The sequence below is a fragment of the Aquila chrysaetos genome, chromosome 19 (assembly GCF_900496995.4).
Source record: "Aquila chrysaetos chrysaetos chromosome 19, bAquChr1.4, whole genome shotgun sequence".
Classification (NCBI taxonomy): domain Eukaryota; kingdom Metazoa; phylum Chordata; class Aves; order Accipitriformes; family Accipitridae; genus Aquila; species Aquila chrysaetos.
In genome coordinates this window covers 7205061-7231240 of record NC_044022.1, presented here as the reverse complement: position 1 = coordinate 7231240, position 26180 = coordinate 7205061, and the positions used below count along the sequence as shown (strand labels likewise).

The window sequence follows — 26180 nt, the reverse complement described above, 5'->3', positions numbered from 1 at the left end:
GGCTGGGGGCGGCTTTACGGAGGAGGCCCTGGGGGTTGGTGGGCAGCAAGCTGAGCAGGAGCCAGCAGTGACCCTGGCAGCAACGAAGGCCAGCAGCATATTGGGCTGAGTGAACAGGGGCAGAGCCAGAGACCACGGGAAGTAATTATCTCCCTTTACACAGCAGTCATTAGACACACATGTCATACAGCCTCCAGTTTTGAGCTTCCCAACAGAAGAGAGATATTAACAAACTTCAGTATTGTTTTTGGTTTTAAGAAGTTTTGTCTTGTGGTTGGCCATCTGATGTTGCCAAGACAGAATATCTTTCTTTCTATAAATAATAATACACTAGTGATTTCCTCTGAAAAACTCATTATTAATCTTTCTTATGCTTCTGACAAAGAGAAGATAAATGCTTTACAGGAAAATATGTATTCCTCTTTTACCTTGTTGTCTTAATTGACTAAAATGACTGTGTAATTTTAAAATGCTCCACTGACTCTTAGCTTATAACATTTTCATTTCAAGGCCATCAATTATACTAGACTAGATGCTATCAGATGAAAATTCATCCTTTTAGACACTATCTGATCCTAAAATATTTAACTAGAAAAATACTGAATATATTGAACGCAATACTCCTTACTCTCATTACTCTTTTCCAAATCCTTATTGTGGTATAGACTATAGAACTGGGCATTTCTCAGTCTATCTAATTGAAACTGCTTTGATTTATATGGAAAAACTGATTTTTTTATTGGGCTAGAGATAACACATGCTTTAGCTGTCAGATGATTATGGCACTCACCTTGGAGGCAGAAGCTTCTGTTGTAGCTTCTGCTCCAATTAATATTTAATGAATTTATATGAAGTAGAGCAAATTAGAAAAAGAGTAAAAGATTCCCAACATCAAATGTACTATAATCTGTTGGTTAGAGCATGGATCTCTGGGAGAAGATATGAGATCAGATTTTTCCAGGGAAAGGAGGAATTTTAATCTGGGAGTGCAACCCAGTTGAGTCCTGCATCCACTTGTTCTTAAGTAAAAGGACATCAGTACCTCTTCACATGGCCCCTCTTTATCCTTGTAGACTTTATTCATAAGATAGTCACTTCTGAGATTTTGATTTTGTTCATGTCCAATGGTGATCAGATAATTTAATTGCAAGAATATTAGTATGCCTAGATCTGTTGGATGAGTGAGCAGGACTTTTGAGGATCTATATTTTGGAAATTGATTCTTAAATTATTTAACTATCTCCCATACTAATTGCCCAACATATAAATTCCATATTGACATGAGTCATGTCAATGACTGGCAAACAATTTGGAAAAGTTGGACAGTGCTGAGCTAATCTGTATAATAATGTTTTATACAACACTGAGCATCTGAAAGCGTTATAGAGATTAGCTGCTCTGTAGGAGGCTTTAACAAGAGGTATTTGGCTTTTCAGTTTGTTACATAACTGATATGATTTCACAACTATAATCTTTTGCTTGCATTGCTGCCTCAGTGTTTTCTGAGGTTTTTTTTCTTTTTGCATTTTTACTTTTCCATTATCTTTATATTTCTTACAGAAAACTAAGTTCATGAGACTGATTTCACATTTTCTCCTGAACATAACAGTCTTTAGCTGTCCTACCCTGCTATCACATAGAGAATAGTAGTCACGTCCTCAGAACTTTACCCCTAATGATCCATTATGTCAACACTGTAATCAGTGAAGACTTGGACCAAAATTTTTAAGTCACTATTGAATTTCATAGATTGTCATGCTAGTACTCTAAAACTCAGATGTGAAAAATGCATCTGATCAGATGATGACCATTTCTGAGGCACTAGCAAATCTTGTTCAGAAACCCCACATTAGTTCAGGTATGATATCATTTGGTTATGCTACGTTATCGTAACGCCAGAAACAGTCATGCACCAACGATTATTCCTAACTTTTTTTAGCCTCTGATAGACAAACCCATGTTTCCATGGGTTTTAGCAGATGCCACAGTTATCATGGTCTCCTGGAATAAGAAAGGTCAAGGCAATTGTGCTGTATTTCATGTTGATAAGGACAGATAGTCATGAAACAAGAGTGTTACCCAGGATAACCAGTTGCCTTTCTCCAGTGTGGAGTTTGGCATGTAGCACAGGTTTTTCTCTGACAAAAATTTTAAGCACGCTGTGAGTAAGAGAGGCAGACAGGTCTTTATAGTTTTAGATGCACTGTCAGTCAAACATGATTTGAATCTGCACTCAATCCCATGTTCTCCTGCCATCTACGTTAAATCTTACTTGGGTTTGAGTCACTAACAAGAGGAAAATCAAGCCCTAATACTAAGCCTTAAAACATCCTGTGGATCACCTTATCATGACAGGAATTAACTTGGTATATGGAGGGCCAAGCACACAATGTCCAGTCCATCAGTGCATATTATAAGCATGGTTCTTCCTAAGAACAGGACAAATATTTAGCCTGCTGTTGGGCCCGCACTAAAGCTGGACATAAAGACATAGGCAATGAGAATTGGGAAGGTCTCTGCACATTTAGGCTAGAGTGTGGTCTTTACTTCCAGTTTCTCGTTTACGCACACGTATTTCTGGCACTGGAATACATAGGACAATTGCTACAGCAAAACAAACAAATACAGGGTTTTCCATGTATTATTCACAGGTATTTTCTTCTTTTGACTTACTTGTAATTAGTGAGTGCTCTACCCATACACCTGTTCCCAGCAACTTTTATCACAGCCATACCACTCTGCTAATCTTCTTGGGTTCTCATGGGCAATTAATAATGAATGTAGACAACGTATTAAAAATAATTTTAAAATTATTTATCAATAATAAAATTAATTTATCAAATTTAAAATTTATCAATTTTTAAAAAAAATATTTTTCAGTGTTTCTAAAAGGCAATATCAATTTATTTATATTTAATTGTATAAGAAAATGTTGAAAAGCCAACTATATATAATCTTAGCATATATACACATTAGTTGGCTGATAATGATACAGGTCTAGTTCTATGAATATTATATGTATTTTAAAAGAAATTAAATTATTATATAATCAAATACTTGTGTAATCAACTATTTAAGCACTTCACAAATTCTGGCACTGAAGATAGAGGGAGTTACTTAAGGAAATATGAAAAAAATGAAACTAGGAATGTGATTAATTAAGAAAGCACAATTTTAACTGAAAATCAAGTAATACTTTGTGACAGTGAGATTTACTAGACTGTGTAACAGCATGCCTTATTAAATTGGAGATGCCCAATCATTTGGAACATTTAAAACCAGACTAGACAGCAATAAAAATGTACGGTAAAGAGTACTCATTCACAGCAAGAGTTCTCCTTCACTGCAAAGACATACACTAATGAACTTGTACAGCCTTTCCATGCTGTTTTATGATTAACAGTGTCTGCTCTGTGGAATTAGTTGCCATTTTGACAATGTTACATTTTTTTTAATACTCAAATGAAATAAAATATTTATTTAATTATTCACAAATTCTCATCCTAATTTTCACTAAAATATTTTCCTGTCAGAACACCAATATTCCATAGTTTCTACTCTGAATAATCCTGAACAGATGTATTTTGCTATTTTTCCATTAAGTTAAATATTATTTGCCTCCAACCAGTCCACAGTCATTCCCATTGTCTCTATCAGGCAGTGAATATTTAAATATTTTATGGAAAGAGTAATAGCTGAAAAGGAAGATATTGAGACACTTACTGCAAATAAGCTGTTATCAAAGAAAGTAGGATTTCTCAGTAGTCTGATATATACTTACATATATATAGTGTATTTTCTTAAACATTTCACATTAACATTAAAACATCTGAGTACAGTGAGATTATAGTATACATGCAAGTTTAAGAACTGTGGACAGATGAGCTCGTAAGGGCTTCACTGCAGCTCCTGATTCTGCTTTGCTGATTTTAAGTTGTATAGAGAAACTTAAATAAAGCTGCTCTTGGCAAGCAGTCTGCCAAAGGAAAACCAGATTTTCTAATCTCATGGTCGGATGTACCACTTCTCTTCTGAGCCCAGACAGAATCAGTAACATTCAACTGCACATTTTCCTGGGGTTTTGGCATGTATTTTTGCTCCCAGGAGCAAGCAGAGCTGTTCTAATGTAGGAAATAGGAATGATAAATGATAGAGCTGGTGAAATTTACAATTTGTGTAGCTCAAGTGTGACCTGAAAAAGGTCTCTGTCCGTGAAATTTCATCTGTTTTTCCTAGTGCTATCAGCTGACTTCATAGAAGAGGTTAAAAGTCCCAAAAGACTTTATATATATATATATGTTTAGATCATCATTTACTCAATGATACTATTACAGAGATTCACATACTCAGTGAAAATTTACTGTAACATTTCTTGGAATAACATAAGTTGACACAGAATGGTTGAGGTTGAGGACACTGATGACAACAAATAACATTTCCAAAATGTGGGACCCAGGGACTTCCCAGCGCCTGGATCCAAGTGCACACCCTGATTGCAGCTTGCCTATGTGTGAGCTCCAGCCTTGATCTCAGGTGCCCAGGTGCTTACAGGAGTGATTCCTGCAGGCCTTTTCCTGCTCAAAATCCACTTTCCCAAACAGGTGCTGACATGGGTGATGTGGGATACACTGTGGCGTGCACCTACTCTGCAATTTAGTACCCAGCGTCAAGCCCAGCATACTGAAATAACCACGAGATGGAGAAATTGAACAACTTGTGTTTAATTCCCATTTCTGTGCTCCATATACAAATCATTGCGTATGCATTCATGTGTGAAATCTCATCATCTGATCAGAAACATTCACTGTGGAGAGTTCCTGAACTCCCATTTTTCCATGTGAGACTCTTAGGACATGTCAGTTTTGAGACTGACACTAAAATGACCTAAGCCTGCCAAGCTCCAGCAGAAATCAGTGAGACAGAAAAGTAACCATTGTTCTCAGATGATGGCTCCCTAAGACATAGGTTTGTTTAAATTGTTTGTATGTCATGTTCCAGTTCATGTATTGTGTGTCATGTTAGTACTTGCAGCTAATAAATACCTTCTGTGTGTTTCTGCAATGTCTAGCACATCCAGCTTGGGACTTGTGAGCACAACAAGACTAGGAAAGGACAATAAATATTGTGTAACAAGCACTTTCCCATTAAACAGTTACATTCTCCTAAAATGTAGAGATCTGGCTGCCAGACAATTTTGGGAGTATTAATATTGGATTATACCTTTGGAGTTCTGCTGTTTTATTGATTCTCTCTCTTACCACACAGAGGCTGTTTCTGTACAGGTTTTTGATAGAGGACCAGGATGTAGAAGACAGAGTCAGAATTGGATGTATCATTCTTCAAAAGAATCATACAATAGCCTATGGCTAAGCTGTACACCAATTGTATTTCCCTTGGTGTGAACTAACAAGAAATCCAATGGTTTATGTCGTTCTCTGCAGGTCTTTGAAGACTTTCAGATATGTAATAAAGATCTTACTAGTGGCCTTACTACTGTTTTTACAAATCCTTGAGTCTGTAAGTTCTAGAAGCACATGACCACTCCTACAATTTCTTCCATTCCTTTTTTTCTAGCATACATTTTCCCATTGTTAGTCCTTTAGTTTAAGAAGCCCACTTGCCCTGTCCACAGAAGTAAAGTCCTTATATTCTCGGTTCCTCAAAGGCCTTCTACAGTTCTGTATCAGATCTTCATGCCTTTACTTACTTTATGACCCAAAACCTCCATCACCTGTTTTGTCTATTCATTTTTTGCTCTAATAGTTGTCCTTCTTCCTTTTTAATGAACGTCCAGGTGACATCTCCATATATATTCTGTGTACATTGTACAATGGTCTCATATATTTTAAAGTATTTCTTCTTTGGCTTTTAAAATGTGTTCAAGTTAAAAGCCTTGTCTGTGCCTTCATGGCTGCTCAGACAAAACGATTCTGAGAATTTGTGTTTCTCCATACCTAAATTGCCTAATACATAGCTGTACTGACTGCTTACTGAACTTTTCCAAATGTATATTTCAGTATACATAAAGTTGTGGGGGAAATGTATTTGAACGAAGTGTAATAATAATTAAATAATATAGAATGAAAGTGTAATTGGATTAAAAACTCCTCATTACCTGTGCTGGGAAATTCATGAATTGCCCTAAAACTTTCTCCTTACTTTTTATGTTGAAAAATTTATTTCATGAGCGCAAAACAGTTTTGTTTTGTTTTGTTTTGTTTTAAATTTTCTTGTTTCATCTTTAACCAAATAAAATATTTGAAAATGTATGATCAGGTCCCCGCTATGGAGTAGGGCATGGACTGGAAATTGTCAGAAAAATTCTAAATGTAATCCAACAGGAACTGCAAAAAGCTCTCACCTTTTCCAACTTTATATTTAATTTCTTTGTCATTGCTGTTATTTTTAGGTATATTGTGTAATTAATTTATACAAATACATGTTAAGCTACCATTTTATTGATGCATAGCATATATTTATGCCATTATTTTAAAGATTATATTATTGTCAGTGCTAGAGTAGAGCTTGCTGTGATGTACTATATGGAAAATTGAAAAGATTTGTTTTTCATTTTGCTCAATAAGGGTTACAAAAGTGCACTTATCAATAACGTCATTAGAGAAGCATCATAGTAGGTGATTATAGTTTTATGTGTAAAATCTGTGTGGTCACTATACATTTTTGTACCATGAATAAAAAAGTGGTCATGATGGCATTTAGCAAAGGTAACCAAAACTCTGCTCGTATACTTTATTCAATCAGTAATACTAAAATGAGGGGAAGGCTGGGTAATTCAAAATGAGGTTAGGTTGTTACTGGAGATGATCTGGTTTTAATTGCAATATACTGCAGTGGTTGCTATTTAATATGATAATATAATTTTAAAATAAATCTGCATGATAGCTGCAAGACAAAACATAAGGTAAAATATTTAATTTATTACTTTCACATGGAGCTGGAGACATCTTCAGCAGTGCTTGTGAGGGATGCAACATCTCTTTGTCCTTTTTTCATCTCACATTTTTGTCATCTTGACTATTTAGACAGCAGATTCTGTCAGGGTAGAGATGCTTGTCACTGTGTGCTTACACAAGGCATAGAGCACTGAGACCATAAGATGAAACGTCCCCTAGTACAAATGATAGGATTTACAATATTGAATCAATACATAGTCTGTGTAATCACATACACCATGCAAATATCCCTGATTCCTCAGAGGAATTCAAGAAATAAACACCATGCAGTGTTCTGAAGAAAATCCTTTTGACAACCTTTACAAATCAAAGGAAAAGATTTAATTCCATTTCTTTAGCTAAGTTGCATAATTACAAATGTTCATATAATAAAATGAATTAGCCAACTTACAAAAACTCAGTTCCTGAAGAAATATACGTAGCAGTGGGAGTAGCAGTCTATTTTTATAATGTTGAGTAAATCAGTCACAGGAGATGTAATGCCAGATGTAATGGCATTTTTATTAGCTGAGTATTATCCAGCTTTGAAATGTCTGTGCAGTACAGAACCAGCAACAGAATTTGGTCCTTGCCAAACAAGGAAACGAAGCTGAAACTGAATCTGTTTTCAGAAGCTTTTTTTTTCCTCCTGAGTAATACCTGTTGTATTTAATACCTTTCTTTACTTAAGAAAGTCTGTTATTCTATGTATCAGGACAAAGAGGACCTGAAAATATCTTGAAAGTATGCATCTTAAATATTACTCTCTTTTATGAAAGAAATCTTATCAAAACTAAGCACATGTCAATGGTATGATGAATTTGCATCTTTCGTAGCTATGTCCTTACAAAACTGTTGAGTTCAAAGTGGCCATCTGCTTTTCTAGATCAGGGATTGTTACCTACCCACTTTCTAGCCATATCTGCAAAGGGTGTTTTAGTTTGTATCCAACCCTAAGCCAGGTGAGACTAACTTCTATACCAGGAGTGCTTGCTGTTGCTAAGGGCTCTGATTTGACCAATGTCTGACAGAAAAGACTCCACTGTCACCTAAGAAGAAGAGTCAGATAACCTTCTCTGTCTGAGCCCAGGAAATAGAGTCCTTGCAACAGAAAATGAGATGAGGCATCAGTAATGTTATTATACCAAGCACGTACTTAGCTCCAGAATAGATATTGTAAGTCAAACAGAGAGTTTCATCAGATTCATTACCAATCCTGTTTTGCTGATTGCTGTTTAACAATCTCTACCCACAGTCCTATTATCTCAATGAAACAGTACGCTCTTGTTTGCAAAGCAAGTTCTCTAAATAGTAATTGCTTCAAGAAGTACTGCAGTGAAAGCTGGATCTATAAAGCCATTAATTGAACTAGCTTTGGGGCACAACAAATGATGTCTCGGTCTGAACTTGCCCAGGTCTTTCCCTGGGCTGGCCTAGAAGTAGGATGTAAGTATCTTCTGAGTAAGAAAAGGTGTTATCTGAATGGAAATGCTGCATCCTCTCTAGTCTGAAGTTAATACCATTATCAGTTCCAATCAGCAACTACAGCATGTGTGGAGTTTTAATATTTGGAAAATTTGAATATTTAGGGAGCAGATATTACAAATTAAACATACTATTAACTCCTGAGACAGGAGCTACTTGAATTGAATTGAGTGTTAAAGCTAATGTTTGAATCAACTTAGAGATTTTATTGTTGTACCCATGCTACCATGTGGGTATGCCTGTCTTTCCAGTATTTGATCTCTCCCCAAAAGAGGAAAATACACATCTTTCTGTGCAGCTATTAGCTGATACATAGACCATAAGTTTAATTTCTGTTGTCTAGAGGAGTCTGAGGACTGCAATTGAGTCTAATGCTGAGAAGGTGCAGAGACAGTGACATGACATGTCATGAAGAGTGGTTGAGTGGTTGACCCAATATAGTGAGCACCCATGTGTATCAGTTTCTATGTTGGTAGGAAAATGCAAGTTACAGTTATTGATTGTATTCAGGTGATTAGAAGTACTCATCGTAAACTGAATGAATGTTCCTCATGCCTCACCCTCATTTCCAAGGGCCATGTGCCTACAGCAGCAGACCTCTACATCATTATTATATAGGCTTGGGAGGTAAATCCCAAGTATGTCATCTGATGCTCTTATGGCTCCATAAGCCATATACAGCATGAGGCTCAGCTACCTGAGAGCAAGTCACTGCATGCAGGAGCCCTAGAGCTACATCTGCTTGTTTCCGCTCCTCGTAGTCCCACAGCAATGTGCAATGTGCGTCTCTTTCCATGTGGCTTTCTTGGTCATGAGCCAGAGCAACAGGTCCCACTATAACAACAGATGAAAGAGGGAGAGTTCTTGCGTCCTGTTTTAACAGGACAGGCCTTTAGCGCTAGCCATACCAATGCTGTCAAACTTGCTTTATCCAGTCATTTCTCCATTTTCCTCAACGCAGATATTCATAGCCAGAAGAAGGTGGCCATACCACCAGAGCCTTCAGTATGGCTTTTGGAACTTTTTAGTCCTGATGAAGGACTCAGTCCACCTGCAGTCCTCTGAAAGAAACTTAAGGGCCTTTCCACAGCTTGTGGACATACTGCACTTCTCTACTGGCTTTGTGGAGAATGGAACTGCTTCCCCTTATTTCGGAGGGAAAGTACTTTACAATTGTTGTGTCTAGAGTCTAAGAGAATGATAACCCATCCAAGATGGTCCTCCCATCCAGATGCTCCATGGCACAATGAGTCTTACCTAGGATTCTAGTGGTGGCTACTCATTTCAGGTGGTTTGGAGTATCCCTATGTAGGCAATTCACTGAATAGCTGTCAAATATCCTTTAGACCATGATTTCTGAATCAAAGAGCCTTTTGTGGAGCTTTGATGAGGCTTGAACCCACACAGAGCTTGAATTTTTTGTAGAAGGCCTTGTCTCTGTTTCTACAAGCACTTACCTCCTCAGGAGTATTTTCAAATTATGAAAAATGCTTCTACTGCAGTTGAAGACATCTTGTTCCTCCAATTAGAATATGCCTAGCAGTTTTGAAATGAAATCTGGTCACACCTTTGTGAACACTAATGCTAAATTGCATCTTTGGTGCATAAGGGTTTGGCAGCTGCCAGCAGTTTCCATGCCAGTCAACTCCGTGCAGCAATAGCAAAATCTGCTTAGTGTCTACAGAGATACCATTTCATCCTCCTCTTCTATACAGCTCAGTCCCTGCCTCGCTGAGGGCTTTGAATAATTAGAAAACATGAGGCTCGGGGCTATATGCACAACGTGTTACAGCTCAGGGCCAGCACGCTCCAGCAGTGACAGTCACTAGCATCAGGATAACAAGAATCCAGACTTGCCATACATCTACTATGTTTAATGAAGCTTTTTTTTTTTTTTTCCTAATCAATATCTTATTGTGTAACTGCATCAAAGTCTCCACCTAACTGATATTTGGACCCTTTTCTCAAGTCAAGAGAAATACTTTTATTCAATCATTTGAATAGGAACAGAATCAAATCCTTAAAACTGAAAGCATCAAGTTTGTTCATCACTGAGGAAGTCACAATACTCAGTAAATAATAATTGGCTTCTCCTAAATGGTAATGTAAGAAGCAGAGTGGTTGTTGAGAGAACATTATGTGTAACTATTATACTCTTCTTCCTTTTTATGAACTTATCGTTGGATCTTGGTGCATTAGGGTGGTTGTTTATCCTAAATCCCTCTCTTTTATATTCCTTGTAACTTCAATTTGCCAATTATGAAAGGGGGATAATAGAATTTCCCCATCTCATAGTACTGCATAACTCAGTACTTTTACAAACTTGAGATGCTCAAATACCATGGTACTAAGGAAATAATAATTGTTTACAGTCACAAATGTAATAGAAGTGAGGATCATTATATGAAATCCACATTTTTTTTGTTCTCATGCATGTTACAGAGTTTATCTGTTAGTCATCACAAATAGTCATTTATGCAGGTAACTCAAGTCTAAATTTCCATATGGTTTTGCACTTCTCGAGTGGCCAATGAGAATGAATAATGAGGCTCTTATTCAAATATGTGAGAATGTGAGCTCTGTGAGCTTTGTGTCAATGCTTAAATGAAATACCTGATGAAGAAAATAGGACATAGTTGAGGACATATTTATACAAAGTAATACTGAGTGATACGGCTGGATTTACTCAAAAATAAGAACTTACAGATAAGTTAAAGTACTCAATTTTGTCACATGGCATATTATTCTTGATGTCAGACATTCCTTTGTCTAGATAGCATTTTTAGAATAATCATTGCTGAAAAATCTGAATCCATTAGAGAGAGTGTGCTGAGTAAATTGTATAATCTTCTTTTTCAACATCAATTGTAGTTTTTTTGTCTCTACTAAAAATTTCTTCCTGGAAAAGCCAAAGGCAGGATAGAGATTGCCACCCAGGAGTTTGTTATTTTTCCCCGATCTGCTTCAGAGCAAGAATTAATTGCTGCTACTTCGTCTGCCTTCTTAAATATCAGATTTGTCTATGTAATTTTTTATACTTACTCTATAATATACTGTATATCTAGTTCTTTATATTCCAGGAAAATATGCAAACTGTGTTTAAACCTGATGGTTAATATAATCTACTTTCACCTGATGGAAGAGGCATGAGATCAGAGCAAATAATGAGACCCTAAATTTAGTTAATTAAATGAGAGCCATTTGTTAGTGGTATTTCTTTAGAATATCCTGATGTTTCATATCATATTTTCAAAAGTGTTTGTCTTAAAACCTATGTGTTTTCATGGTGTTGAAGTGATCTCTGTTTTGTGTTACAAGTTAGAAAAAACTGTCCATAGTCCTCACTAGAAAAACATATTTCTAAATCATTCAGTGCTTGCTAGGAGTTGTGATAATGAAAGCCATAGGGACCTCATCATAGGTATTATTTTTTGCCTCATTAGATGTATCAGTATATGGTAGGTACTTTTTAAAAGCTTTGCAATGAGCTAGAATTTAGAAATTGTATCTACTTCCACTGAGAAAAATCAGTACATTATGTATTTCAAAGCAGTAAAATATTTGACCCTGAATAACAGATTCCATAAATAGCTATTCTAAAAGCCTCTTTCCTGAAATAAATCCTTACTGAGGAGGAATCGCGGTTGTACTCTCCAGTGGAGTGAACTGCTGACATTAATATTTCTTACCCTACGGAATTTAAGCAAACCTTGTTTCTCTCTTTGTCTCTCTTCAAGCCTGTTAAAAGAAAACAGCTACAGTTTTTCATTGAAGGCTGGTTAGACATGTTATTTAGCATTATAGATGTATAAAGTATATAATCTCATTGCTCAGAACATACCATCTTTGAAAACAATTACAGTCTCTTAAAGTTACAACTTTAATCAGTGGTAGGCATAATTCATTAGATGAACAGGTTATTGATGTATCATCAGTGGCCTGTCTTGTATCTCTTCTTCTCTGCTTACATGGAGAACAACCTGAAAAATATTTGGAGTGCAAATACTTTCTGGATTTACTGTTTTTTATTTAGCCCTCCCACCTACTCCTTGTAGTTTGAGGCAGTTGACTTGAAATATTTTCACATGTGGCCAAGCTGTAAGACTGCAAATTTTTTTGCCAAGTTCTCTCTCACTTTTTATGGCAGGGGAGGGGTGAATCCTTTACAAATTAGCTAAATACCTGTGAAATACCTTGCATTTGAAGCCTCAGATGTACTTACTGAAGTAATTCCTCAGTCATTTTTCACATTATCAGTTCTATGATAATGATAATGATGAATGAAAGTAAAAAGAATGAAATAAGATACGGGCTGGAAAGCACAACTGGACTAAAATCGGGAGGGAGCGACTAAGAGAGAATGAAGAAGGTACAAAAACTGACAAGCAGGTGATAGAGAGGAAGATGATAGTGTGAGAGTTGTAGTCTTGACCTACAATTAGAGGAGGAAAAAAAATAAACCAAGGAATGAAAAATTAATTAAAAAGAAAGAAGTAATTACTGAAAATGGAAGCAAATAAAAATCCCTCTTTGTCTCTTCAATAGGCTTAGAAGTATTACATTCCTTGTAAAATACGTTATTGATAGAATAAACCTTGAGATGTTAACATAAGGTTTGTTTTATGTGAGTACTCGTGTAAAAGTTTATTGTTCATGACATTTTTAGAAGGCAAGTACAAAGGCCATTACAGCACAGCCAATACAAATGCACTTCTTTATAAGTTAATGACTAATATTTTATTTTTTCCTCAAAAAAAAAAATCCCAACTTTAATAACTTTTTCTTGAAAGCTACAGTTCCTTAAAGAAAAATACTCTTGGAAGAAATGACGAATTCTGAAAATTTTAAATGCATTAGTATGGGCATCTTTATCAATAGACTGGAGGCAGGCAGCTCTGGAAACTTTCGGTTTATAAAAAGAACAAAAAATAAATACAGCAACAATAATAAAATGTGCATAATTCTTGCATCTTCTCCTCAGACTGGAATGGGACACCTGCGTGTCACGAAAGAAGGCCTTCGTCTGGAAGGGGAATCGGAATTCTTATTCCCTCTTTATGCCAAAGAAATCCATTCTCGAGTGGTAAGCAGATAGTCTTTCAATAATGCTAAAATAAAATGAATGCACTTATGAACAGTTGAATTTAGGCAAAGTCCAGGTATCTGTCATGGAAATATGTATATATGTGTGTGTGTATATGTGTATCCACACATGTTTTTGGATACTTTACAAGCATGATCATTAGGTCATTAATTAATATTTTTCTCTTAGGCATGTGATAAGTAGCTCAAAAAGGAATTATAAAGGTCATTGTATATAAGTAAAGCTAAAATTATAAGAGTGTGTAGAAAGCTTTTCATTATTTTTACCAAGATTATTTTTTAATGCAGGCTTCCCTGTGAAACTGCTTGTTTTGTTTATTCATCCCTTACAGAATAGTTTCAATATCTCTAAAATTAGTGGATCCTATTGGAAAAGTTACAATTTCTCTAATAAGTTCAGGTTTTGTCACTTCTAGAACAATGATATTAAATGTATGATATCTTTAGGTATATAAAATCTACAAGGCTAAATGGAAAAATTTAGGATTTAATTTTGTTTACATAGACAGAATATTCTGTTATTATTGAGGTAAAAAAGGAATAACATACTTGGTCAAAGAAAATATTTATCAAGCAGATTAACTTTAAAATGGCACTGAGAATGGGTATGCTATGAAAGATTTTTATTGAAATACTGGGTTTAGAGGAGGGAAGAGAGAATCTGAATTGTTTTTTAATTATCCAGGTGAACTCTGAATCTTATTCCAGTGAATTTTTGTAGAGCGGTACCTGTTTCTTGCCAGCAAAATGAACATTTTTCAGATCTGTTGTCTGTAATCCAAACTCTCGCAAAATAAAGCCATGCTTTATGAACATTGTCATCAACCAATGGGACATTTCATTGAATAAATTACTATTCAATGAGAGTAAAAGCTGAATATGGCTCTTTCATTACTTCAAACATATAATGGTCCTCACCAAGAAGAAGTAGCCAGCTATGAGACTTTTATGATCCTAGGAAAATAGTTAGTGTTTGTATTGCTATAGCAAGAGAAAATGTAAATAAAATTATCAGAATGAGGTTGTTAAAATGCTTGATTACTGAAATTTAAGCAATGCCAACGTATTTTACATCTATTAAGCCTTTTTTTTTTTTTTTTTTCTCTTTCTGCAACAAGTATTTCCAGTAGCAGGAACAGCTCTTACTTAGTGAAATTCCATTACTAATCTATATTTCCATTTTGTTTCTTATGTTGTATTCTTTTCTGCCTCATAGGCAGTGGGAAAACTATTCATGTGCTTAAATGAATTTCCCTTGAGGTTGTTTATCCAGTAACACATGTGAATTTTTAAGACCAGCATAGCTAATACTTAAGAACTCCCTCTGCCCCCAGAAATTGTTATGCAATGTTAAGCTAACATTCATGCTCTTAATATTCCTTCCAGCTCTTAATACATTTAGTACAATATAGGAAGAAAGAGGTGTGGCAGCATCTAATATAAGCTTAGCTGTCTAATGACCCATTGTGATCATTAGTAGCATGCATTCATTAGAGCCTTCAGACTACTGCATGTCTCTGCCCCCTATGAACTGATAATTCATCAGAGGTTTTTGTTTGTTTGCTGGCTTTTTAAGATGTTTGAACTTTCTAGAGGCTTAATTGCCTGTAGCTTGATCTCGTGAATGCCATCTATATATTTATTCTCATAAAGTTGCTTATTTGTTAAGATTTCTTTTTCTAAGTTCATCTGTTAGAGGATTGGGCCGCTCACAGCTATCATAGGAGCTTTCTCTCTTGCCTTAAGAGTTTTCTCCTTGCAGTCTCCTAACAGCTTTTCTCACCTAATGAGGTCTCCAAAGTGCTAAGAAAATATGTAGCAGAAAATGTACTTGCTGTGCATCATCTCTGGAGCCTATTACAAGTTTATGCCTTCATTATGAATCCAACACAGAGTTGTGGGCAACACCATTGCAGCTTAGCTAATACATATTTGTGGAAACATGAAAGCTGAACAATTATAAATATGTTACTAGATTTTAATGAGTCAACAACACACATGTGGAAGCTGCAGGTCTAGAATACAGTTTATTTGCACTTACATTTGATATTACAAATTACTAACTTATTTTTTAAATCAACCAGCAGCAGTCAAATAAGTGTAATAAAGATGCCCATATTTGTGGATCATTTAGCGGATGTACTTAAATGTAATATATTTACCGGAACTTTGTTGACCTTCCTTTTCCACTTCATACTAACTTGCTACCATTAATGCTCATTCTAACAGACTGCTTACTTTTTTCCTAAGGCTTTTCATTATTTGTGTTACTTCTGTTAGCTTTCACCTTTTCCTGATATAATTTAGAAAATGAGATTCATTTATTTTGCTCACTTAGTGACTTCTTTTGAGATAGTCTATCTTCCTACTTGTAAGATACCCTTTTGTTTTTTTAAAAAGTATAAGTTGGACTCCAAACTGTGTATTGCTTCTACCACTGTTATTAGGTAAGTGTTTGCAGTAAAATTCTTCATGTAAAACGTGTTCAAAATTCTCAGGTTATCTCATACTCTAAGTATTAAATTATGATGGGAACATGGCTTGGGAGTGATTTTCAGGGGTTACCCCTTCAAGGTTCTGCATAGTCTCTCCTGAGTCCGTAAAAAGTACCAGAAGCCATGTATGTGAAAAAGACTGATCTTTAACAATATTCTGGTAGTTAGAAACTTACTTCTCTAGCAGTGAGTATCCCCTCTGAGGTCACAAGCAGGCAGCTTGCTAATACCCTCTTCATATCATATATTCCCTGATACTGTGGCAACTGAGATCTGCTTAGGCACTCTTATCAGTTACGAGGTTCCGGTCCTTTGAATACAAAGTATGCTTTAGTATGAAAGAACCTGTACTGCAGAAAACTTCCTCCCTTCTTTTTAAGTCTACCAGTGTGGCTACAATTTGCTGGTCCAAATGAGCGTGATCAGACTTCTTGTCCCCAGATAGTTTTCTGATACATAAAATCAAGTAAAGACAGTGGCCAGTATGATCTCCCTGAAAATCAGCTGCATTTAAAGACAATTCAGGTGGTAAATTGAAGAAAAACATAAGGAGAACCCACCAATGCCCTCCTCACAAAGTTTTAGTACGCTTCCAAATGACCCTGCCAGGTCGCTTGCCATGAACCGGTTTCATTACTGTCTGTATATCTAGACTGCCCCACTGATGGGGCACAGTGGGCAGCTAGGTCTTTCAAAACAGTTACTCATCTGCTCTTCAAGACAAGGAGAAGCTTGAGGAGGCTCCAACGGGCCTGAAGTACAGAGAGTTGACTGGGAATAAGTAATGGAAATGGTACATCACCTGGGAGGAGTTCAACAAGCACAACAGCAAGCCGTGAGTTAACACAAGGAGATGTTTTGGTGAAGTAGTTCCACGCTGGCTGCAGTCTTAAGAAGGACATGAAATTTTGAATTGCCTACTGTAGCTAGTCTGGATTGTGGTGAGGTGTGGTAGGGATGAATGAAGATACCAATTACACCTGCTTGGCATGCCCTGGCTTCCATAAGTAGTACAGAACGGTGGGTAGGCATGAGGCTCTGATTGCTCTGCAGATGTCCCAGCTGTGATGCAACCTGTGAGGAGACTTAAGTCAAATATGAGTGCCATCGCTTTGTGACCTTCAGTTGTGATTTTGTGTATTGGGACACCAGACGTGGAACAGCACAGGGTGTATTAGGCGCAAATCATGGTGCAGGGATGTGATGCTGTTCAGTCTGCTGATACCCTTTTGTCATCCTTCTGAGTGGCAGACAGGGAAACAATTTAATTTAGACTGACGCTCTTACCTGTACTGTCATCTATTGAAGTCAGCTCTGAGCTAGTCAACCACCCACTTTCTCCATCACCCACTGTCTGAGTTTTCTTGCCGGGAGAGTCAGTGCCAGGTACCAAAATCAAGCCAAAGCATACAGGCTGCATGGACCATTGAGGAAGCAGAAGGCACATTGACCTGGTTTCAGCTGGGATAGAGTTAACTGTCTTCCTAGTAGCTCGTACGGTGCTATGTTTTGAGTTCAGTATGAGAAGAATGTTGATAACACTGATGTTTTCAGTTGTTGCTAAGTAGTGTTTAGACTAAACTCAAGGATTTTTCAGCTTCTCATCCCCAGCCAGTGAGAAGGCTGGAGGGGCACAAGAAGTTGGCACAGGACACAGCCAGGGCACCTGACCCAAACTGGCCAATGGTGTATTCCAGACCATGTGGTGTCACATCCAGTATAGGAACTGGGAAGTGGGGGCAGGGAATCGCCGCTCGGGGACTAGCTGGGTGCCGGTCGGCGGGTGGTGAGCAATTGCACTGCGCATCATTTGTACATTCCAATCCTTTCATTATTGCTGTTGTCATTTTATTAGTGTTATCATTATCATTATTAGTTTCTTCTTTTCTGTTCTATTAAACCGTTCTTATCTCAACCCACGGGTTTTACTTCTTTTCCCGATTTTCTTCCCCATCCCACTGGGGGGGGGGGAGGAGTGAGTGAGCAGCTGCGTGGTGCTTAGTTGCTGGCTGGGGTTAAACCACGACACACATGCATGTTTCTCACCAAGTTAATATGACAGTATAAATTGGCAAAGTGGGGTACTCACACTTCAATTAAATGGCTATCTTTTGGAGTCTCAATTATGTATTGACATGTAGTCAACCTAGTACTTAAGCATTTTTTTCTGAAAGATAAAATGTTAGCAACCTCATTCATTGGGCCAGTAACACAGAGTTTGTTCACCTGAAGTATTCTCTATAACTTTTTTCTTATTTTAAATCTGATATAGTTGAAGTAATCAAAAATAGCTGCCCAGATTATTTGATGACATCTGTGGATGGTTTTGTAGCTGCAAAAGTCTTTCAGTGACTGAATTAATATAAACACTAGACTAAATTTTGAAAACTGTTAACAATTCTAATTATTCTGCTGAATCTACTTTTTTTTTTTCCATACTTCAGGACTCATCACTGCTTCTCCAGTCTACTCACAATGTGACTGTGAATGCTCGCAATTCAAATGGGGAAGTCACAGGCAGATTAAATGTGGGTAAGTCTAAGTGATTTTTCCTTGTTCACTGTTTTGGAAACATTGTAATGAATATTTGCAAGGATCTTCGAGGATATAAAGCACTAATCACCTGATTATTTTTTACTGTTATGGCCATATTTGAATAGTCCAGCTGCCACTCAATATGTACCAACAGTATATTTTCAATTTCTCAGTTAAGCATTAATTCTGTAAATATTTGAAACACTTCTTTATTGCAGAGTTATGCAAGAAAGGTCACTGCAGAAGTTACTCTTTTTCTTGTGTAAATATCTGTTCATAGTTGCAAATCATGTTCTAAGAAAGTGCAACAGGAGAACATGGCTAGAGAGGTCTCTATGTCTCTCTTAATTTCCTAGTATTCCAGAGACTAATACATTTAAGCAGATGTCCTAAAAAAAAAGCCAGTTCACAACTCAGAAATTTACATGTTTTACTATATTTGGTAGCAGTAAGATACATTGGTTTGCTGAGTGAAATCAATAGATCTAGACAGATGTAGGTGATAGATCTTGGTAGCAAGAATAAGCAGACCTTACTCTTTAAATCATACTTTTAAGGCAAGAATGGCAACAATATGTGTGAGGTACAACAGAATTTTTCTTAGTTTTGTTAATATTTTTCAACCTTTATTTGACTTTGGAGAAAAATATAGCAATTTATTAACTTGTTTCTTCTAAGATCCTCATGGACCAATGCATAAATTCCTACTTATTTAACTGTAAGACTAACCTGATATGCTTAAGTAGTTTACTAGATTGGGACCCAGATGAGCATTAATGAGCACCTTTTCCATGCTGATGAGACTGTGTAACTTCTGTGAAAATTCTTGTTTGAACAACTACCATATCAATGCAAGCTTCACTGTTTTCAAACACACTTCAAATAAAAAATATAATTTAAAATTTATAAAGGAGCCTGCTATTCCCCTTAAAAATGTATAATTATACAATTAATCACAATTTGGCCTTTAAATGTGTTCAAATCTCTTTTTTTTAATTCAAGCTATTCATAAAGAACTGAATTATTCTTTTTAAAAAAATGTCCCTAAATATTTATCAAAACATGATAGTAGCATTCATATCTCATTTTGATAATAATTAAGGGTAGGAAATGTACAGTTTTGTGTTATTAGTAAAGTTATTAAACTAGCTTGCAGTAATTAACTATACAGTGACCACATGACCAAACCCGAACACATCACATGGTCAAAACTTCTGTGACGTGGCACATATGCTGTTGATTCTGTCTGCTCTGTACTGTTTGTGGATGCCCATCATGGGACCAGATGTGTATCTGCACTGTGGTCATGTGCCCATCCTGCCTGATGAGAAGAAGTTGTCAGGAGGTCCTTTGGGAAGGGCAGACTGCAGAGCAGATCATTGACCACCACACTAATTCGTCCAACCTGATCTCTGCCAAAGTCTGAGAAACTTACAGGTAAAATCATGTCAGGCAGTAGCTCAAAGGCCTGATGAATTATTTGACAGGCTGTGTCCAGCCTGCATGACCTAGAACTGCTAATAGGAAAGGTGTGCTATAAAGATGTTCATGAATATTTGGTCCTGTATTGAGTTTAGAGACTTGTCAGGTGAGTGATCCCATCATTAATAGGTGCTTTTGCATGAAAGTGAAAAAAGCTGCCCTGATTTCTGCTGAACTCAATTCTTTCATCATATTTTAATATACTCATGATGCACTTAGGGGAGTGTGTCCCTATGGAAATAAGGTGCCTCCATATTTCAAGCCGGAAACATCCCATACCTTTGGCAGGTGGAAGGTGCATTGCTTCTCAGACAATGTTTCTGCATGAGCAATTAAGAAACTTTTTTGGGAAAAAAATGTCACCACTGACGAGTGATATAAGTGAATTGCTCGTTTGGACTTTGGCACCTGTAATGTAACTGAGGTCCATAAATGAGCAGTCTGAGATATTCACCCATAGTGTATCTTTCCTGTTAACAAAGAGAGCTTCGGTGCTGGAAGCAGTGTAGAGGGTATATTTTACTGAAAGGAAAGATATTTCAGTTGTTGTGCCAGCCAATAGCTCTTACCTTAGGAAAATGAAGCCTGACAAAAATAACAACACATCTCAGACTATCTTTTCTTTTCTTTTTTCCCCCTTCCCAGACACTACTTAGTCTTCTTCTGAGAGAGTTAACAAAGAGCATTACAGAAAGTGAGATGGAATCTGCTGCCTTAAATAAATAGAAAGTTAAAAATAGCTGCTTAGTAGGGCTAGAGACATCTAGACTGAAGAAAACTTGTAAACTGAAGACCCGAAAGACAGAGAAGGGTCAATACAAACCCATGTTGTAGAATAAGGACTGTGGTGTTTAGGGGGGAGAGTTCTGCTGGATGAGAACTGTCTCATCAGTAGTGACTCATTTATAGCAAGTACCACCTGTATTTAGTATTCTCCCTTCTTATTAGTAGTTTCTCTGCTTTTCATCACTTGGATTTTCTGGCTTTACTCCCAGTAATGTGCGGTTCAGTGTTTTTGTACGTTATAATCTCAAGCCTCTTTAACCTTTTCCTAAGGGAAAGCCAAATACTTAGTGTTGTCCAGACAAAAAGTTCTCTGGCTGTGCAGTATATGAGGAAACCAGTAGGAAGGAGCAGAGTGTAGACTGGAAGACCTGCATCTCAAATCTTTTAAAAGAGTTCAGTGCATAAAGGCAATTCAAATTCAACACTGAAGCAGGGAAGTTCTGACAGCACTCTGGCTTGCTCTACAAGAAATACTTAGGTGAGAAGACGAAATAATGATTTGAGCCTGGGAAAATCAAAACTACACCAAAAGGAAGTGCTAAAGTGCATTTGCATATTATTTGAAACATTTGATGTTTAAGTAATCTCTTTTTGACTGGCAATTCTATTTATTGAATTCATTAATAATTGGTCTTATGTGCTGTCTGGTGTAGTTGGTACCATTGTAAATGCTAACATGAAATATTACTAATATTAAATCATACTAATTTTAGACTGATAGAAAAGTGTTGAAAGAGAAGTAAAAAGTTAATACTGTAAAGAATTCTGTTAATACCTAAAGATACCGTCAAACAATAGCGACTGGGGTAAGTGACAGTCTGTTAAAGTAAATGATCATCTTTACATGGCTTGATATTTTTAGCCATTGTCCGTAGCCAGTCATAAAAAGCATGCATATAAGATGATGTTACCTTATAAGAAGTGTGAAAAATAGGTGTGTGGCTGATTTACTTCATATGCCTTTGCTACAGAATTAATGCCTTCCACAGTTGCCAGCATGCTGGAATTATGTCTTAATACACTCTTAATAAATATGAGTAGTGGCCATTGTGAAGGAGCTGTATAGATAAGTTTGGGATTGTTCCAAAGATGACAATATAATATAGTATAGTATCATTCATATATAGTATCATTCATAGGATCATAACAAAAATACCTTTTAACTTGTAGAAGATTGGATTCAAATAAGCTGTTAAAATATTTTAATAAGTTACTAAGAGTGATTTAAATACCCAGTCTTCCATAGAAGTAATTCACAAGAGAGATGTGAAACATATCCTTACTTGAGGATTTTCTGTGAAGTTCCTCACATGAGGATAACAGGCACATATTATGCACGAATGAAAAAGGTTTCCCTCATGAATCACAGATATACTAAAATGACATAAAATGTGAGCAACTTCCACCATGAACACTCTTGTTTTAAAGTTTCTACATGCTCCTCAGTTCACCTGCATGACATTCCTCTTGCAGGAGTTATCTGGACATTGTAGCTGTTTAAAAAAAAATGCTGTAGATCTTCTTGTGTTTTGGACCGTGTTCTATAATTACACTGCTTTCAGAAGCCTCACTGAATGCAAATACCTTCAACTGCTTGCCAGGAAAAGAACACTTTCAAAACAATAGGGTTCATAACTAAAAAACCAAATAAATTCTCTGCTTTACTCTTTTTTGACTTCAGTATTCCTCTGGATGACAAAGATACCCATTTTGTTTGAGTTACTCTTTAAAATCATTTAAAACTCATATATGACCAAAGAAGCTCATATTAAAACCAAGTAAATAATTAAAAAAAAATTAAAGCAAATAAAGAAATGGTACATTTAGTTAAGGGATTATGGGGATGTGATTGCTTTGGGAATATTTCTGGGAGAAATGGGACTTAAAAAAAGGATGTGGGCCAATGGACAGCAAGGAAGGAATCTAAGCAAGGCACAGATGTGGGAAGGTACAGGATTGAAAGTCAGAGGGAATTAATAAAGCCGTGGGGAGAGGTGCTTGTAGGCAAGGCAAGGATGTCTACAGAACAGATGGTAACTATTTTCATTAGAATAGCTCCTGTCTTAAAATCATGTATAAGATTCAGATGTCATTATCTCAGCTTGCTCATCAACCTTCAAAACTGAAATATCTAGAACTTTCTTTGATAATCCAAGAAAGCCATTGAAGAAAGCTGCTAACCATCATCTCCAAGATTTCTTTTCTTCCAATTCAAAGCCTTATTCATTCCTAGAATAAAAAAGAAATGTAGCACCTTTGATTTTTGTCGAGCCATAATAAAGCAACTTAGTGTAAAAAATTATCGAACATTTCCAATAATGAATGATAACAAATATATAATATATATAAAAGAAACATACAGACTATATAGTTAATTATCAAATACTTAAAAGCAACATTGGTATCAAACAGTAAATGATGCTTCACCTAAGTAAACATACGTTTACATATACAGCCTACCAGCACATGAACACAATACAGTCAGATTTTGCAGTGGTGTTCCACTGCCAGATATTATAGAAAGTGGATGAAGAGCAGTATGTTTCCAACTATCTTTTCAGTAAAGTAGGGCCAGTTTTTTAAAAGATCTATTTTTCAAGGATCGTTTAAGGAGGCTTCAACCTACAGAAGACCCTAAGTTCTGCTCGTAGTATGTCTTTTTCAGGAGAAAAAAAAACATAAAGGAAAGAGGCTTCCAAAGTCATGCAAGGTCTGTGAGAACAGATTCCAGTACAGTGGACTGCTAGTCCTCCTCCTGGTTCAATCATTTACACCAAGGAACAGTAACATCAGTAGCTTCAGGTCAGGGGTTCATTTTAAAGTACTTAAAGCTAGAGGGAATTTATTTAGATAGCTGTATTATGAAGCTGTTCTGCACTTCAAAACATGAAATCAGCACCACTCAGAAAGCATGGGAATATGGTAAAAGTCAAAATGGTCTTATGCAGTCTGAAAACAGAATGACAGTCAAAATTCTGCCTGGAGACTATTTTTGTGTCCATCACATTAATCTGAACAGCTGTTACAATGTTTCAAATCACTTCTGGTTTTCTTATCAGCATTTTGATATTTCATTTTCAAGTGATCTTATTTTCTCATCAGAGACATAATAGGAAGAAAACAGTGTTAATGAAGCATGATATATGTAAGAAGAGTTTGATGATGTTTTTACAGGGAAAACCCTGAAGCCAGTTTCGTAAACTTGACTTAATTAATGACATTCTAAAATCATTTAGCTTTTCCTTCTTTATTTTTCCCAGAAGGCTTTCATTAAAAACTCCATTTTTGTCCAAATAAGTTCTTTCTTATCTGTAAGATAAAAGCCAGAACATATTTCTTGAAGATCTTTGTACTGCAGGAGGATGATTATTTGCACAACTTTAATTGCTGTCCAGCTGGGTTATAAGAAGGAAAGATACAACATAGGAGTAATTAATAGAAGGATAAATTGGAAACTTCGCTGAAGTACTTTTGAGGTGATTAAGTCTTCCAGTGATCAAGAACTTACCATATTTGTTTCAAGGGGATTAAAGTAGCGATTTTTACTTCCAGAGTATAAAAATTTCAGCTACCAATGAATCTGATCGTATCAAGACATACACGCTAGTTTTATTTAAAAGTAAAATTTAGTTGACTCAGGTCACGCAAAATTTAGAGAGTGACAGGTGGCTGCTAAAACATCCTACAGACTTTTTAACCATTCCTCTTTTCTAGTTTCCTGTTTTAATCCATGGCAGATGTGTTTCTGTTCTATATTAAATGCATATGCTATTAGTCTTTTGTGAGACCATGGTGTATTTAAATGGATATAATGTTGAAAAGAATTAAAACAAATAGCAGAAAAAAAGTAAGCAGTAATCGATACACATTTAAATTAAAGCTAGCTAAGCAAATCACCATGAAAACTTATTTATGAAAAAGGTTAGTCATTACAGCTACAGCTTAATATTTAGACTAAAATTAAAAGTATCCTCTTCTGAAAAAAAATACCATTGATGTCTATGAACCATGTATAGTAACGTGCTTACTATAGCAAGATTTACACACCCTGTCTGCAGATATGATAATCTTTATGAAGAAATAGGTGATAATGTTCAGGGTCAGCAATGCTGAATTAAGCCAGACTTTAAACATCCTCCAGAAGTTAATCAGGTAGTTATGTGCATTGCCAACTTGCTTAAATATGCCAGCATCATAGTTAAGGGGAAATTTAACCTGGCCAAGAGGATTTGAATCCTATGCTGTCACTTCTCTTCTAACTGTGTCTAGAAGAAGAGAAAAGCAATATGCATATAAGTCTACATAGCTTCGCTCTGAAAAAAAGGCTAATGTTTGGGAAATCATTTTTTATTTGGAAAAAGAACCAGATAGTAGATACCTGTCTCTTCATCAGAGAGCAATTACTCATCTGAGTAGCCCCATTCTCTCTTTATTTCAATGGGAGGAAGGAATTCAAAATAAGTGAAAAAAGAGGAATTATTAAATATTTTATAACCTTCTTGGCTTTCACAGTCTTCAGTAAATTTGCAATCCCAAACGTATTTTGGTTCATATGGTATAGTAATCATTAACATAAGTCATTGGATGATAATTTGAAGATAATAGTTATTGCTAAAGGTGAGGACAGTCCCTGCACTTCCTTCCTTTAGAGTAATAAGTTTGAATTATTGGCATTGGTTAATGCTAGATGAATTTGTAAAGGTTAGATTAAAATAGCTGAATTTTATTGTGACTATATAATCTATTATAGAATTTGGACAATTACGTACATTTAAAATCCTAGTCATTTCAAGTGTAGCAGTACTTCCATCTTAAAGCTAACAAGACTCCCCATGGCAGTTAGTGGCCAAAAAAGGAGCTAGATCCCTATCTTTGCAGCAGGTCTGCAGAAGAAGACGCACACCTACACCCCCCCGCCCCAATCCTGGTGGACTACTTGAAGCTGTATCTGCAGCGTACCCTTCTGGCAATGAGGTCTAATAGGACACTGGGCTGCATCGTTCCACTCCTGGGAGGCTGCACCTGGAATACTGCGTTAAGCCCTCTCCAGTGTGACAGACCTGTGGGCAAACTGAGGACACTCACGCAGGGAGCCATTAAGGTGGTCAGGGAGTGGAAGCACAACGAAGTATAAGAGGCTGAAGAAGTTGTGTCTGTTTAACCTGCAGAAAAGAAGGCTTAAAGGGGGGGCTGCTAACTTCTGCCTGCTACTAGGAGGGCCTAGAGACAAGGTGAAGCCAGACTCTACTCAGAGGTGCACAGCAAAAGGGCAAGAGGCAACGGCCATAGGTTGCAGTGAGGCAAAATGCAACTGGATGGAAGCAGGGGAAAAATATCACCG

General features: G+C 36.5%; 1 protein-coding gene across 5 annotated transcripts in view; it reads left to right on the top strand.

Annotated features, from left to right (window-relative positions):
• SGCG (sarcoglycan gamma) overlaps positions 1–26180 on the top strand; it is a 152784-nt gene that overhangs the window by 86031 nt on the left and 40573 nt on the right. For all 5 annotated transcript variants that reach the window (XM_030042231.2, XM_030042229.2, XM_030042230.2 and 2 more), the window contains 2 exons: positions 13420–13521; positions 18481–18568. In XM_030042231.2, the coding sequence (XP_029898091.1) occupies positions 13420–13521; positions 18481–18568 (190 nt within the window). The remainder of the gene's footprint in view (positions 1–13419; positions 13522–18480; positions 18569–26180) is intronic.